The following is a 13,367-nucleotide window of genomic DNA, read 5'->3' as shown; positions in this document are numbered from 1 at the left end:
CGGACGCGGCGGGGGCGCGACGTGACGCGGGGGCGGGGCTGTGGCGCGGACGCGGCGGGGGCGCGACGTGACGCGGGGGCGGGGCTGTGGCGCTTGCTCGCTGGCCCCTTTGTCCGGCTCGCTGCAGGCGGCGCGGAGCGGGCTCGAGGCGATGCTGTCGGGCGGCAAGAAGGCGGCCGAGGGCGGCGGGGAGAGCGGGCCGGAGGTGCCGGTGCCGCCGCCCGGCCTTCCGGGTTCGGAGGGCGGCTCGGGCGCCGGGGGCCCGGAGCGGACTCCACGCAAGAAGGAGCCGTCTCGGGCTTCTCCCCCGGGAGGCCTGTCCGAGCCGCCAACCGCCATCGTCGCCCCCGGCCCCGAGACGACGGGCATCGCCGAGACACCCGAGGGCCGGAGGACCAGCCGCCGCAAGCGGGCCAAAGTAGGTGCCGGCCCGGGCGGGCAGCGCTGGGGCCGTTCGTCCTGGCCCGCGTAGGGGGGCTGGCTGGGCTCGGCCACCGGTCTCCGGGCAGAGGCGCTGTCGGGAGCCGGATCAGCACCGCCCAGCCCTGCTCCTTCTGCCCGGGCTGCGGCTAGCCGGGGCCGGGCTGAGCTGCTTGGCGCGGCCGGGCTCTGTCCCGGCTCCCGGCCGGGGCCGGGCTGTGAAATCGCGCCGCGCGCCCGGCCTGTGTCTGCAGGCTGGGCAGGATCCCCCGGAGCGCCGCGGGTCAGGGTGTTGGGAGCGGCGGACGCTGAACGCGCGGGTGGGGAGAGACGCCTCGAAAACAAATGATAGGAAAGGGTGAAAGTCCCAGGCATGCGGCACAGGATAAAGAGAGAACCCGCTGGAAAGAAGTAGATGGGACTGTCGAGTGTGCTATGTCGTGCTTGCTGCAAAAATGCTTTTATTTCAAATGTTATACGGGATCAGCAACTACTATCAAGAAGTAAAACTGCATTTTTGGCGGGGGGGGGAGGAGGAGAGATGAAGCCCCTGAGGCTACAGAGTCCACTCCCTCTTCTTTTGTTCTTCTGCTACTATAGGTAGTGAAGTTGCGTGGGCATTCGTGTTCAAGTCTCAGGGTAGGTCTACGCTACAAAATTGCACTGGCGCAGCTCAGCCGCGTAGCCAGGTGGAGGGAACAGGGGACATAAGTATGCGAAACTAGAGAGAGCCAATGCAATAACCAATGCAGTGTTCATACATAGCCAAAGATGATATAGTCTGATCGATCTCTTAACAGGTGGTCATCAATAGAGGAGTCTTCCCACCCTATCCATAGCAGGGAATCCTTTTTATCCTATTATGACCATGCCTGACAACTTATCCATATGCAGGAGAGTACCAATCTCCTTTTCCTTATCTGAACTATATCCTATAGTTTTTTGGGGCGCTCTGTTTCTCATAGGTTGTTTTTTTTTAGTTCCCCTTATTCTCATATCATCTACATGCACATGTTTCCATGGTAATCTGCAGTCAGCAGAATTTACAATGACGTAACAATCGGATGTCTTGCTGTCTGGATGGGTACATGTGGCATATTTTCCCAGAACATCACTTGCAGGGCACATTCTTTACAGTAATCTTATAATTTCACTGGCACGGGGTCATTCCTGAGTCACCTACTTATGTCAGGCCTCCTTAAGCCTGAGGCCCAGTGTGGCTAAGCTGAAATCTTACGGCCCTTACTTAGCCTGTAGGCCCTTGTGTTACAGCTTTGCTTTACTTACATGCTTCTACATGCTTGTCAATCTTATAATCCTGTCTACTCATATCTGTACCTACGACTTAAATCTAGGCCTCGCTCATTGGTTATGTATGTAATAACATGAGTTTGCCATATCAATAGATAACACAATTAAATGGTAACATGAATTAATTGGCTACAGTTCTTAAGCCAGGAGCACCTGAAAACCTTCCTAGAGGCTCCAAATGTGTCATCTTGTAATACTGTTTTGGAGTGTTTCAAAGACTTTATCCTCAAAGTTTGTCAAAATTCACCACTTTCCGTGCTGGAGTCAGGGAAGCATTAGCTGTGCCTCGTAAGAATGCATCTGCACTGAGTTCAGTGATACCTGTGCTCTGTCTCTAGTGGATGAAAGTCGGAAGGCCGCTCGGAAACCCTTGGAACTGTGCAAGTGTAGTTCGCTTTCATATGCGAACCTATGCTACCAGTCCTTGTGTTAGAGGCTGCACCAGTGTTGACTTCCATCACAGTAGTAAAAACTGCAGATGAGTCTCTGCTAGTGGTGTTTTACACTAGGGCTACTGCTGGTTCAGCATCTGAACCAGTGATAGGATCAGTGGGAGTTTTTTTTTTTAAATTCCTTAAGCGTAGATACAGCTACATAAATAACAGGAATAAGAATAGTTTCTTTCATCACGTTTAGGGCTCCGTGTTTGTCACTTATTCCGTGACTTTCTCTGACCTACGTAACTTCTGTGGTGGCTAGTGTGGCTGACGGCAAGGCTGGAGCAGCCCCTGGGCCAGCCACACCGGTTGCTTATTGGCGGAACTCTTTACCAGTCTTAGGGCCCTGGGCTGGGACCTGGTGGAGCGAGTTGGGCCCAAGTCCCCCTACTCCGGCTGCCGTTCTCCTCCCCCCGAGGAACACCCACAGTGGCTCTGTTTGACACGAGGTGTAATCAAACCCTCGTCCGTAGGGAGCTGGTCCCAGCTCCCGAACCAAATGGATTCCAAATACACCTACAGTGCGTTTGTGAAGATGTGCACTCTTAGCTCACTGCCTGGGTGGCCTTGGAGACCACTCACCATAGTGTGGCTCTGCAGGTTATCCTGGGATGAGACTGTCTGTGGTTCTGGGACTTTTTATAGGACTGTGCCTGTTACTCGCCAACAGGGGAAACTGACAAAAGAACACTGAGTGGTCTCCTCAGATGCAACCAGGGCGACAACCCAGGGGAAGGGCCTTCCCCCATGGGGAAACAGCTGTATTACCCTCTCAGGCAGGTGCAACTGTGGACGACACCCAGGCTGAGCATCCAACCCTTAGCTGAGCCTTGGAGCAGGCCATAGGGGCCAGGAAGAGGAAGACACTCTCCGGACACCGCAGGGACCCCACTTCAGGGTATGGCAGGACCTTCTCTATCATGTGGTGGAACAATCCCAGATTCATAAAGTGCTCTGACAGCTGTTAGATCTCTGGAGGTTATGCTGGGGCCTCTTGCCCATTTGGTGCCCTGGGCCAGACACCTGGGAAGGGAAAAATCCCTCCAGAGGGTGGCAAGGAGGTTCTTCTGGCCAAGCATCCATCAGGGAAGGTATGAGATTACTATAAATCATGCCCAGTATGTCAGGGTACTGGAGTGAAGGGAGTGCCAAAAGCCCCCATTGTTCCGCTGCCCGTGGATGGAATGCCCTTCGAGCATATAGGGCTAGATATAGTAGGCCGCCTTGAGAAGCACACGAGTGGTCATCATAACATCCTGGTTATCATGGACTATGCAGCCCAGTCTCCCGAGACTGTCCTCTTGCGATCCACCACCGCCCTTAAATTTGTGGCGGAACTCATGAAGGTTTTCACCCGGTGTCACCGTGCCTCTGTGGGTCACAACTGAGAATACCAAATTCAGGACAAGGTGCTGGGGAAAAAGGGCAGACACACTCCATAACTGGTGGTTATTCTTCCATGAGACATACCAAACCAGCAACAAAACTAAACTTCTGTCTCACCACCCTGACTAACAAGAAGTCAAAAGTACAGCCTCCTTAGGTATTCCAGTTCTGGATTCAAACCCAGACACTAGACTTAATGATGAGTGGTTGTTTAAAACCAATTTAATCAAACAAAAGGGTTCTTCTGATCCCAAAGGACCAGCCATGTACCCAAGTCAGTATACAATTCAGATCTTACCCAATAATCATGCTGTTGCCAATCCTTTAGTATCTAATATCTAAAGGTTTATTTATAAAATAAAAAGAAAGGTGAGAGTTAAAATTGGTTAAAGGAATCAAATACATAAAATAAATGCAAAGTTCTCAGATCAGGCTTGTAGCAATGATGGAATAAACTGCTGGCTTAAGACAAGTCTCTGGTTGCTTCCAAATCATTGGAAGGTCCTCAGTCCCTTGGTTAGAATGCTCTGTGCTCCCATTAGTACAAGTTCATAGTCCAGAGCAGGAAAGGGGCAAAATGGAGATGTTTCCAGGGCATTTTATAGCTTCTGCCAAGTGAAGGGAAACCCATTGTTCTAGTTTGTGGAAAATTACAGGTACTGAGATGGAGTTTGGAGTCACATGAGAAAGTCACGTGTCTATGCGTGTTTTGCTTAGTCACAGAATCATAGAAGAGTAAGGATGGAAGAGACCTCAGGAGATCATCTAGTCCAACCCTCTGCTCAAAGCAGGACCAACTCCAACTAAATCATCCAAGCCAGGGCTTTGTCAAGCTGGGCCTTAAAAACCTCTAACCAAGGAGATTCCACCATCTCCCTAGGGAACCCATTCCAGTGCTTCACCACTCTCCTAGTGAAATAGTTTTTCCTAATATCCAACGTAGACCTCCTTCACTGCAACTTGAGACCATTGCTCCTTGTTCTGTCATCTGTCACCACTGAGAACAGCCCAGCTCTATCCTCTTTGGAACCTCCCTTCAGGTAGTTGAAGGCAGCTATCAAATCCTCCCCAACACTTCTCTTCTGCAGACTAAATAAGTCTAGTTCCCTCAGCCTCTCCTCGTAAGTCATGTGCCCCAGCCCCCTAATCATTTTTGTTGCTCTCTGCTGGACTCTCTCCAATTTGTCCATATCCTTTCTGTAGTGGGGGGGAGCCCAAAACTGGACTCAATATTCCAGATGTGGCCTCACCAGTGCCGAATAGAGAGGAATGATCACTTCCCTCGTTCTGCTGGCAATGCTCCTACTGATGCTGTCCGATATTCTGTTAGCCTTCTTGGCAACAAGGGCATGCTATTGACTCTCATCCCACTTCTCAACCACTGTAATCCCCAGGTCCTTTTCTGTAGAACTGCCACTTAGCCAGTCGGTCCCCAGCCTATAGCAGTGCATGGAATTCTTCCATCCTAAGTGCAGGACTCTGCACTTGTCCTTGTTGAACCTCATCAGATTTCTTTTGGCCCAATCCTCTAATTTGTCTGGGTACCTCTATATCTTGTCTCTACCCTTCAGAGTATCTACCACTCCTCCAAGTTTAGTGTCATCTGCAAACTTACTGAGGGTACAATCCACACCATCTTCCAGATCTTTAATGAAGATATTGAACAAAACTGGCCCCAGGACCGACCCTTGGGACTCTCCGCTTGATACTGGCTGCCAACTAGACATGGAGCCATTGCCTACCTGTTGAGCCCGATCTAGCCAGCTTTCTATCCACCTTATAGTCCATTCATCCAGCCCATACTTCTTTAACTTGCTGGCAAGGATACTGTGGGAGACGGTATCAAAAACTTAGCTAAAGTCAAGGAATAACACATTCTCTGCTTTCCCCTCATCCACAGAGCCAGTTATCTCATCATAGAAGGCAATTAGGTTAGTCAGGCATGACTTGCTCCTGGTGAATTCATGCTGACTGTTCCTGATTCCTCTTCTCTAAGTGCTTCAAAATTGATTCCTTGAGGACCTGCTCCATGATTTTTCCAGGGACTGAGGTGAGGCTGACTGGCTTGTAGTTCCCCAGATCCTCCTCCTTCCCTTTTTTTAAAGATGAGCACTACGTTAGCCTTTTTCCAGTCATCCAGGACCTCCCCTGATCACCATGAATTTTCAGAGATAATGGCCAATGGCTCTGCAATCACACCCGCCAACTCCTTTAGCACCCTTGGATGTAGTGCGTGGACTTGTGCTCCCCATGGACTTGTTCTCATCCAGCTTTTCTAAATAGTCCTGAACCACTTCTTTCTCCACAGAGGGCTGGTCACCTCCTCCCCGTTTTGTGCTGCCCAGTGCAGTAGTCTGGGAGCTGACCTTGTTTGTGAAGACAGAGGCAAAAAAACCATTGAATACATTAGCTTTTTCCACATCCTCTGTCACTAGGTTGCCTCCCCCATTCAGTAAGGGGTCCATACTTTCCTTGACCACCTTCTTGTTGCTAACATACCTTTAGAAACTCTTCTTGTTACTCTTAAGATCTCTTGCTAGCTGCAACTCCCAAGTGTGATTTGGCCTTCCTGATTTCACTCCTGCATGCCTGAGCAATATTTTTATACTCCTTTCTGGTCATTTGTCCAATGTTCCACTCCTTGTAAGCTTCCCTTTTGTGTTTTAAGCTCACCGAAGATTTCTCTGTTAAGCCAAGCTGGCCGCAAGCCATATTTGCTATTTTCTGCACATCGGGATGGTTTGTTCCTGCTCCCTCAATAAGGCGTCTTTAAAATACAGCCAGCTCTCCTGGACTCCTTTCCCCCTCATATTAGTCTCCCAAGGGATCCTGCCCGTCAGTTCCCTGAGAGAGTCAGAGTGTGCTTTTCTGAAGTCCAGGGTCCGTATTTTGCTGCTTTCCTTTCTTCCTTTTGTCAGGATCCTGAACTCAACCATCTCATAGTAGAAGTCATCACCCATACCTTAGAACGTTCACAGGAAAGTCCATTAAGTGTAGATAGGCGTCTCCCATGGTCCATTGTGAGTTGTGTTCTTTGGGCCATTCAACTTGAATAGTTCCTTCACAATGTGCTGGCTAAATATCTTGTGGGTGATACCACATGATCAAACATTTGAAATACAGGTACATAGTTAATATTCATAACTTCAGACACAAAAATGACACGTGCATACAAATAGCATAATCATATTCAGCGAATTGTAACCTTTCCATAGACACCTTACTTGACATACTTCGTACAAGATTTGTTGCAATTATATAACAGCGGTAGCAACCATGATCCATGTGGTCATAATTTAATCAGATAATGTCACACCTCCAACAGAAAATTGATATAGGAAGGGGTTCCCCAGACACTGCTGAATACATCATTGGAACTTCCCATTCTTGGTTCTGTATTACTACAGATTCTAATTCAATATTAGAAGTATGAGTGTATAACAGAAATGGTTCATCAAAATCATGTTTGATTAAAACAGGCTTCTTTGTCAGGTTGATTTTGGAAGTAACAATATTGAATTTCTTTACAAACCCAAGATAAAACTTGGTTAAACCAATAGTGAATTGGATCTGTTCTTGCAGCATAATTCCTGTATGTGTCATGTGATCTTGCCAAGAGCAAATGAAAATAACTAATTTATCCATAGAAGCTTCGACAAGTGTTTAGAATCCAATTAACATTGTCAGTGTAGATATTAGTGTTCTCTATAGTGTAGGTATCTTTGCATTTAGCCATGAAAGCAATGTGGTGGTTTGTCTCGGTTTCCCCTTTCGCAACGCATATTAGGTGGGTAATGTCTTTTCTGCTGTGAAAAGTTCCAAGACTGGTTACAGGCATTAACTTTGAAATATCAGTATCGCAAGATCTTTTAACATAGTGTGTTCTTGTGAATCACTCTTAACATGTTCAAGGTTTGTTGTTTTTTTTTTTAAAGATCATGCACGTTGTACATTTTTACAGTTTTTGGTATCAGCAACAAATTAGTCATGAGTTTAAATTAACATGAATATTAACATCAAATCTATCAAGTGTACATTTATTTACAAACATTTTTGTCATGGCATGCCTTTGGCTTAATACCATTGGGGTTTTGGCATTTTAGGATTAACCCATGGCTTCCATTAGCAGGATAAAGTTTTTCCTTTCTTCCCTGTCCTGGAGGGTCAAATTCTGAGTTTTCTTGCTTAACAAAATCCATTGGCTGGTTAGGTGCGTCCTCCCTGCTAACAGCTGTGGGCCAATCTTTCTCCCCCCGTATCATCCAGATAATTTACATCAACGCAGACATTAGCTTGTTTACTAGTTTTCAGATTTTTAACCATTACCAATTCCAAGGCTGGATTCTGTCTTAAAGAGATGCCGTCCATTTTCACTAGCATGTTAGACTTAAAGTTCTTTTGTTCTTTCATTACCGACCTCTGCTTCCACATGGAATTAGATGTTGAGACTACAAGACATATCCAAAGTGTCTGCAGATGTGTTTGCCTGCCATCCCCTGTATTCTTGAGAGATTAACTGCACAGCTGTTCTGCTCTGCAGATTCAGCTACCCAGTCTTTCCGCTGAACCTGAGACAGACTGTTCACTCAAAGAATCAGTATGGAGACATTCATGTTCCCACAATATTGTCTCCCCAACAAGCTGGTCAAGCACAGCCACTTGGTTGTCATAGGGCTGTTCAAATTCTCTGACAATTTTCATTCCATCTGACACCTTCTCTAAAATATTCACACTGAGTCTTTCTAAACCAAAGTTGGTGGATCCATTTTCAACAGAAAAATTCTGGCTGTTAAGAACTGAATTAAATCTCTCAACAAATAAACTGTTGCCTACTACAGGCAGAAATCGACCCTGATCTACCTCAATTCACTTCCACATCCCTCAGTTACAGCAAGCTGCTTGCAAAAACTACTATGTGGGTTCTTCTCCTTAGGAGCTTCTTTAAGCAACAGTCCATCTTTCCTAGAAATTGTGCTCTTCTCCTCTTCAGCTAGGACTTGCTCCAAAGGAACATTTTCCTGAGCAATAAGATTCTTTCTGGGTTTCACTTAAACCCGGAATCAATTCTGATACAACTGATAAAGTTTAACCATCATAGGTTGACAGGCGTCTTCTGTCTGCTTCAGAGACAAATAGCTAGAGAGAGACACTTTTTTGCAGCAGACGCACTGCTGTTCTTAACAGACAAACAACTGGAGATATCCTTTCCTTTGTCCCAGCACCCATGGCTGATTTCAGACATATACTTGGAAAGTGGGACAGGTTCCTTAACAGGCAAGTTGCCACTCCCAACTGAAAAACTGCAATTCTCCACAGATAATGGCTCATCCTATTGAGCTACCTTAAGCAAATTACTTTTACCTTGTTCAGGCTTACTTTCACAAGCTTTACTTGCCAACAATCCATCACCCATCAAGAATCTACCCTTTTCTCCCTCAAGTAGGGCTTTAACCTGACCATCAACTTTAATCTGCTCTAGAGAAACATTTCCTGATCCATGAGTTATCTCTGTGCTTCATCTAATTCCAGATTCACTCAGACATTCAGAAACTTCATTCACATATAAACTGCTTTTCTGCACAAAGAGCTATCTTCCTCAGACAAACGTTTGGAGAAATCCTCCATGGGCAAGTCATTGCCCCTAATATAGACAGGGTCAGGATCTTTCCTTTCTTGTGACTGGTTCATGATATTAACTTGACTGAACAAAGCTTTGGGGATGATATTACTCAAAAGATCTGTAGGCAATAACTTCCATACACCAGCTATAACTTCATGTTTAGTACCATTTCATTCAAGGTGGATTCTGGCTAAAGACACATTTACAGTAAACTCATAGAGGATTATAATCACATTTTGACAAGCTCTGCCTTAACTAAAGTGATGTTAGAAGCTGTAATTTTCCCTAAACAGCTTTTACCATTGATTTGTACACATAGAATCATAGAATATCAGGGTTGGAAGGGACCCCAGAAGGTCATCTAGTCCAACCCCCTGCTCGAAGCAGGACCAATTCCCAGTTAAATCATCCCAGCCAGGGCTTTGTCAAGCCTGACCTTAAAAACCTCTAAGGAAGGAGATTCTACCACCTCCCTAGGTAACGCATTCCAGTGTTTCACCACCCTACTAGTGAAAATATCCAATCTAAACCTCCCCCACTGCAACTTGAGACCATTACTCCTCGTTCTGTCATCTGCTACCATTGAGAACAATCTAGAGCCATCCTCTTTGGAACCCCCTTTCAGGTAGTTGAAAGCAGCTATCAAATCCCCCCTCATTCTTCTCTTCTGCAGACTAAACAATCCCAGCACCCTCAGCCTCTCCTCATAGGTCATGTGTTCCAGTCCCCTAATCATTTTTGTTGCCCTCCGCTGGACTCTTTCCAATTTCTCCACATCCTTCTTGTAGTGTGGGGCCCAAAACTGGACACAGTACTCCAGATGAGGCCTCATCAATGTCGAATAGAGGGGAACGATCACGTCCCTCGATCTGCTCGCTATGCCCCTACTTATACATCCCAAAATGCCATTGGCCTTTTTGGCAACAAGGGCACACTGCTGACTCATATCCAGCTTCTCATCCACTGTCACCCCTAGGTCCTTTTCCGCAGAACTGCTGCCTAGCCATTCGGCCCCTAGTCTGTAGCGGTGCATTGGATTCTTTCGTCCTAAGTGCAGGACTCTGCATTTGTCCTTGTTGAATCTCATCAGATTTCTTTTGGCCCAATCCTCCAATTTGTCTAGGTCCTTCTGTATCCTATCCCTGCCCTCCAGCGTATCTTCCACTCCTCCCAGTTTAGTATCATCCGCAAATTTGCTGAGAGTGCAATCTACACCATCCTCCAGATCATTTATGAAGATATTGAACAAAACCGTTCACTCTAGGAATTTTCCATTACTACTCCCATACGTAGCATTGGCACAATTTTTATGGGGTCACCTTCTTCTGAACTCACAGTAACAGCATTTACAGCAGTTCCTGTCGACTTTGGATCTAACAAAGGAATATTGGCAAGTTCCCCTGATGCTGAACTCTCACCCTAAGACGGCCTTTCCGACACCCTTTGGCTTGTACCAATTTATAACTATGCCGTTTGGACTGCCTGGAGCCGCAGCCACCTTCCAGCTGCTCATGGACCGACTTACAGTCCCATGTGTAGTACGCTGCTGCCTACATTGATGACATGGTCTTCCCAACAGATACTGTACATGACAATCTCCAACGCCTATCTAGTGTGCTCCAAGCTATTAAGGACACCGGACTCACGGCAAACCCCTCAAAGTGCAACCTTGGACAGAGCAAGGTGACATACTGGGGATAGACCATGGGGAGGGGACAACTGCAGCTCCCTGGTTGACAAGGTACAGACCCTGTGAGATTGGCTCATCCTTACAATGAAGAAGCAGGTGCGGCAATTCTTTTCCCATATCAGATATTGTTGTTTTGTCCCAGACTTGCGATCTTGGCAGCCCCACAACGGATTTAACTAGAAACTCTCAACCCCAGGGCATTCAATGGTCCGCTGAGTGTGAGACAGCCATTTGGACGTTGAAAGAACTGGGTGTATCAAGACCTGTCCTCTTGTCAGATTTCTGGAAATCCTTCATTTTAGAGATCGATGCTTCAGAAGTGGGCCTTGGGGCTGTATTGTCGCAGAAGTTGCCAGGGAAGAGCACCTTGGGCTGTACCTAAGTCGCAAGTCCACTGTTCAACTATTGAGAAGGAGGCCTTGGCCGTTAAATGGTCCATAGACACTCTGTAATATTATCTGTTAGGAAATACATTCCGATTGGTCACTGCCCATGTGCCCCAACGCTGGTTAAATAGCATGAAGGACACCAACCTGTGGATCATGTAATGGTATCTTGCCCTGCAGCCATATGACTTTCAGGTACTACATCGCCTCGGGAATGTGCATGCCAATGCTGATTTTTAATTTTTTTCCCCCCCCAGGATAGGTGGGGTAGGGGGAGAGGAAGAGCCCCCAGTTTCTTAAAGGGGAGAGTGTGTTACAGTGTGAACTCACTATGCACTGGACGGGGAAGGGTTAACTCTTCACTGTGGGCTGAGGAAGACATGCCTCCACATACTGGGCATACTCCAGGTGCAACACTAGTATAAAAAGGAGCAGCCGAGCTCACTCTGGGCTGACCTTTGGGGAGGAAGGATGCTCCTTGCTGGCTCCAGCCCCACAGCAGCTGGAACCCCTGACCATGGAAGCCAGAGCTGCAGAGACTCAGACTGATGCCCAAGTGCCACTGGACGCCAGAGAGGGATCAGAGTCACTGGGAACCATGTGTGCCAAGAAGCCCAGAGACCCTGACGATGCCTCAACTACAGCTCCAAAAGTTATGGTAGGAAGTGGCCCGGGGGAACTAGCTATAGTCCAGTGAGAAGTTGGTGAGTTTCGATTGGAGTCCTGTGACTAAGTGGTGGAACCCTCTGTTGCTGTTAGAGGCCAGGGCTGGATCCAGACAGCGTGGATTCTAGAACAGTAGAGACCCAAGAGGCATGATGTTTCTGAGCAAGTGTCAACCTGAAAAGCCAAATCTCTACATTTTAAACTGCCTTTCTCCGCTGGTAAGAGCGTAGCCCATTCTAACTTCTTTTAACTTTTGTGTTAATGTTTTTATGAATGACACTATTTTAGCACCTTGGAAATTATCTTAGCTTTAAAGGAATCTGCCAGAAGGACTTCCAATTTTGTGAATGTAAAAGGCTTGCAAAAGGCTTGTAAAAGGTGTAAATAGCCGCTAAATGCTTCCTTTGTAGCCATAATCTTCATTTTTCCAAGTCTAGCTTATTGACAAATATCCTTCTTGTTCATCTAGCAGCAATTTTGACTTTTCAGGAGTCCAAAGAAGATATGGTAAGATCTCTATTGGACTTTGTCAAGCATGAGTGAATCTGACACACCTGAAAGCTCCCTGTGTTGTGGTATTCATGGTCTCGACAAAGCTCCTTTTGAGTCACTCAGTGTCTGTGAGCATTAGTTTCTTATGTGGAAGGTAATTTCCTTGCTGACTGTCTACAGCTCACAGAGTGAGCTACTTATAGTGACTGACCATCTTATACCAAGTTTTATAGGGATGAAGTGATGCTGCAGTTGTATCCTAAATTCCTTCCTATCTTTTTCTGAGCTTTACAAGAGAGATGCAAGAGTTATCTGAGCTCAAAGGTGTGTGAGTTCTGTCTTCAGTGAGCTAATCATCCTGCCAGCACTGCCAGCATTCCTTCACATGCATGCATATCCATGCCAGTGAGGTCCGATTCTCAACTTGATGTTCAAAGAGCCCTTAAAATCCGCTCTTGTGTTGTGTTCATTGACACAGTTTTCTGCCAGGCATTTCTCTAAGTGAAGCTTCCTAGTCTCCTGTCTTTAAAAAAAAGTTTAAATTCTTGAATGTCATTTCATACAGTTTTCTCTTGTTCATCTTAATTTGTGCCTTCTGTTTTTTGTGAGGAGGTCTGTTTTCACTAAGTGGTTTTTATCTAAAAAAAACCTTATGGTTTTTCTTCAGAAAATCTTCATTTGATCTAGCCATTGCTTCATGCTCCAAGGAAACTTTTTGGGTTAGGGGATCTGAGATACTGGTAGTTGGAATGTGTGTGATGGAACTTGCATTCAGTTACTTCTGTCTGAGGATCAAAAGCCCTGAGAGTGTTTTTACCCTGTGTAGTGCTAAAACATCAGCCCTAATAGAGGGATTCCTGTTTGGAGTCCTTTTTCAAAGAAGAGTTAACAGGTAATATCCCATGTTCTCTAGTGGGCATTCTGGGAGCTTTCCAGGAGGTTTTCTCAAGGATTCACAA

At 46.5% G+C, this 13,367-nt stretch overlaps 1 protein-coding gene across 2 annotated transcripts in view; it reads left to right on the top strand.

Moving 5' to 3' along the window:
* Positions 1–84: 84 nt before the first annotated feature.
* KDM1A (lysine demethylase 1A) overlaps positions 85–13,367 on the top strand; it is a 183,317-nt gene continuing 170,034 nt past the window's right edge. For both annotated transcript variants that reach the window (XM_084652354.1, XM_084652353.1), the window contains exon 1: positions 85–418. In XM_084652354.1, the coding sequence (XP_084508480.1) occupies positions 152–418 (267 nt within the window). In that variant the 5' untranslated portion in view covers positions 85–151. The remainder of the gene's footprint in view (positions 419–13,367) is intronic.

Source organism: Lepidochelys olivacea, assembly GCF_965140295.1.
Source record: "Lepidochelys olivacea isolate rLepOli2 genome assembly, chromosome: 19".
Taxonomy (NCBI): domain Eukaryota; kingdom Metazoa; phylum Chordata; order Testudines; family Cheloniidae; genus Lepidochelys; species Lepidochelys olivacea.
The sequence above is the reverse complement of the archived record's forward strand: the minus strand, read 5'-3'. Positions and strand labels throughout refer to the sequence as shown.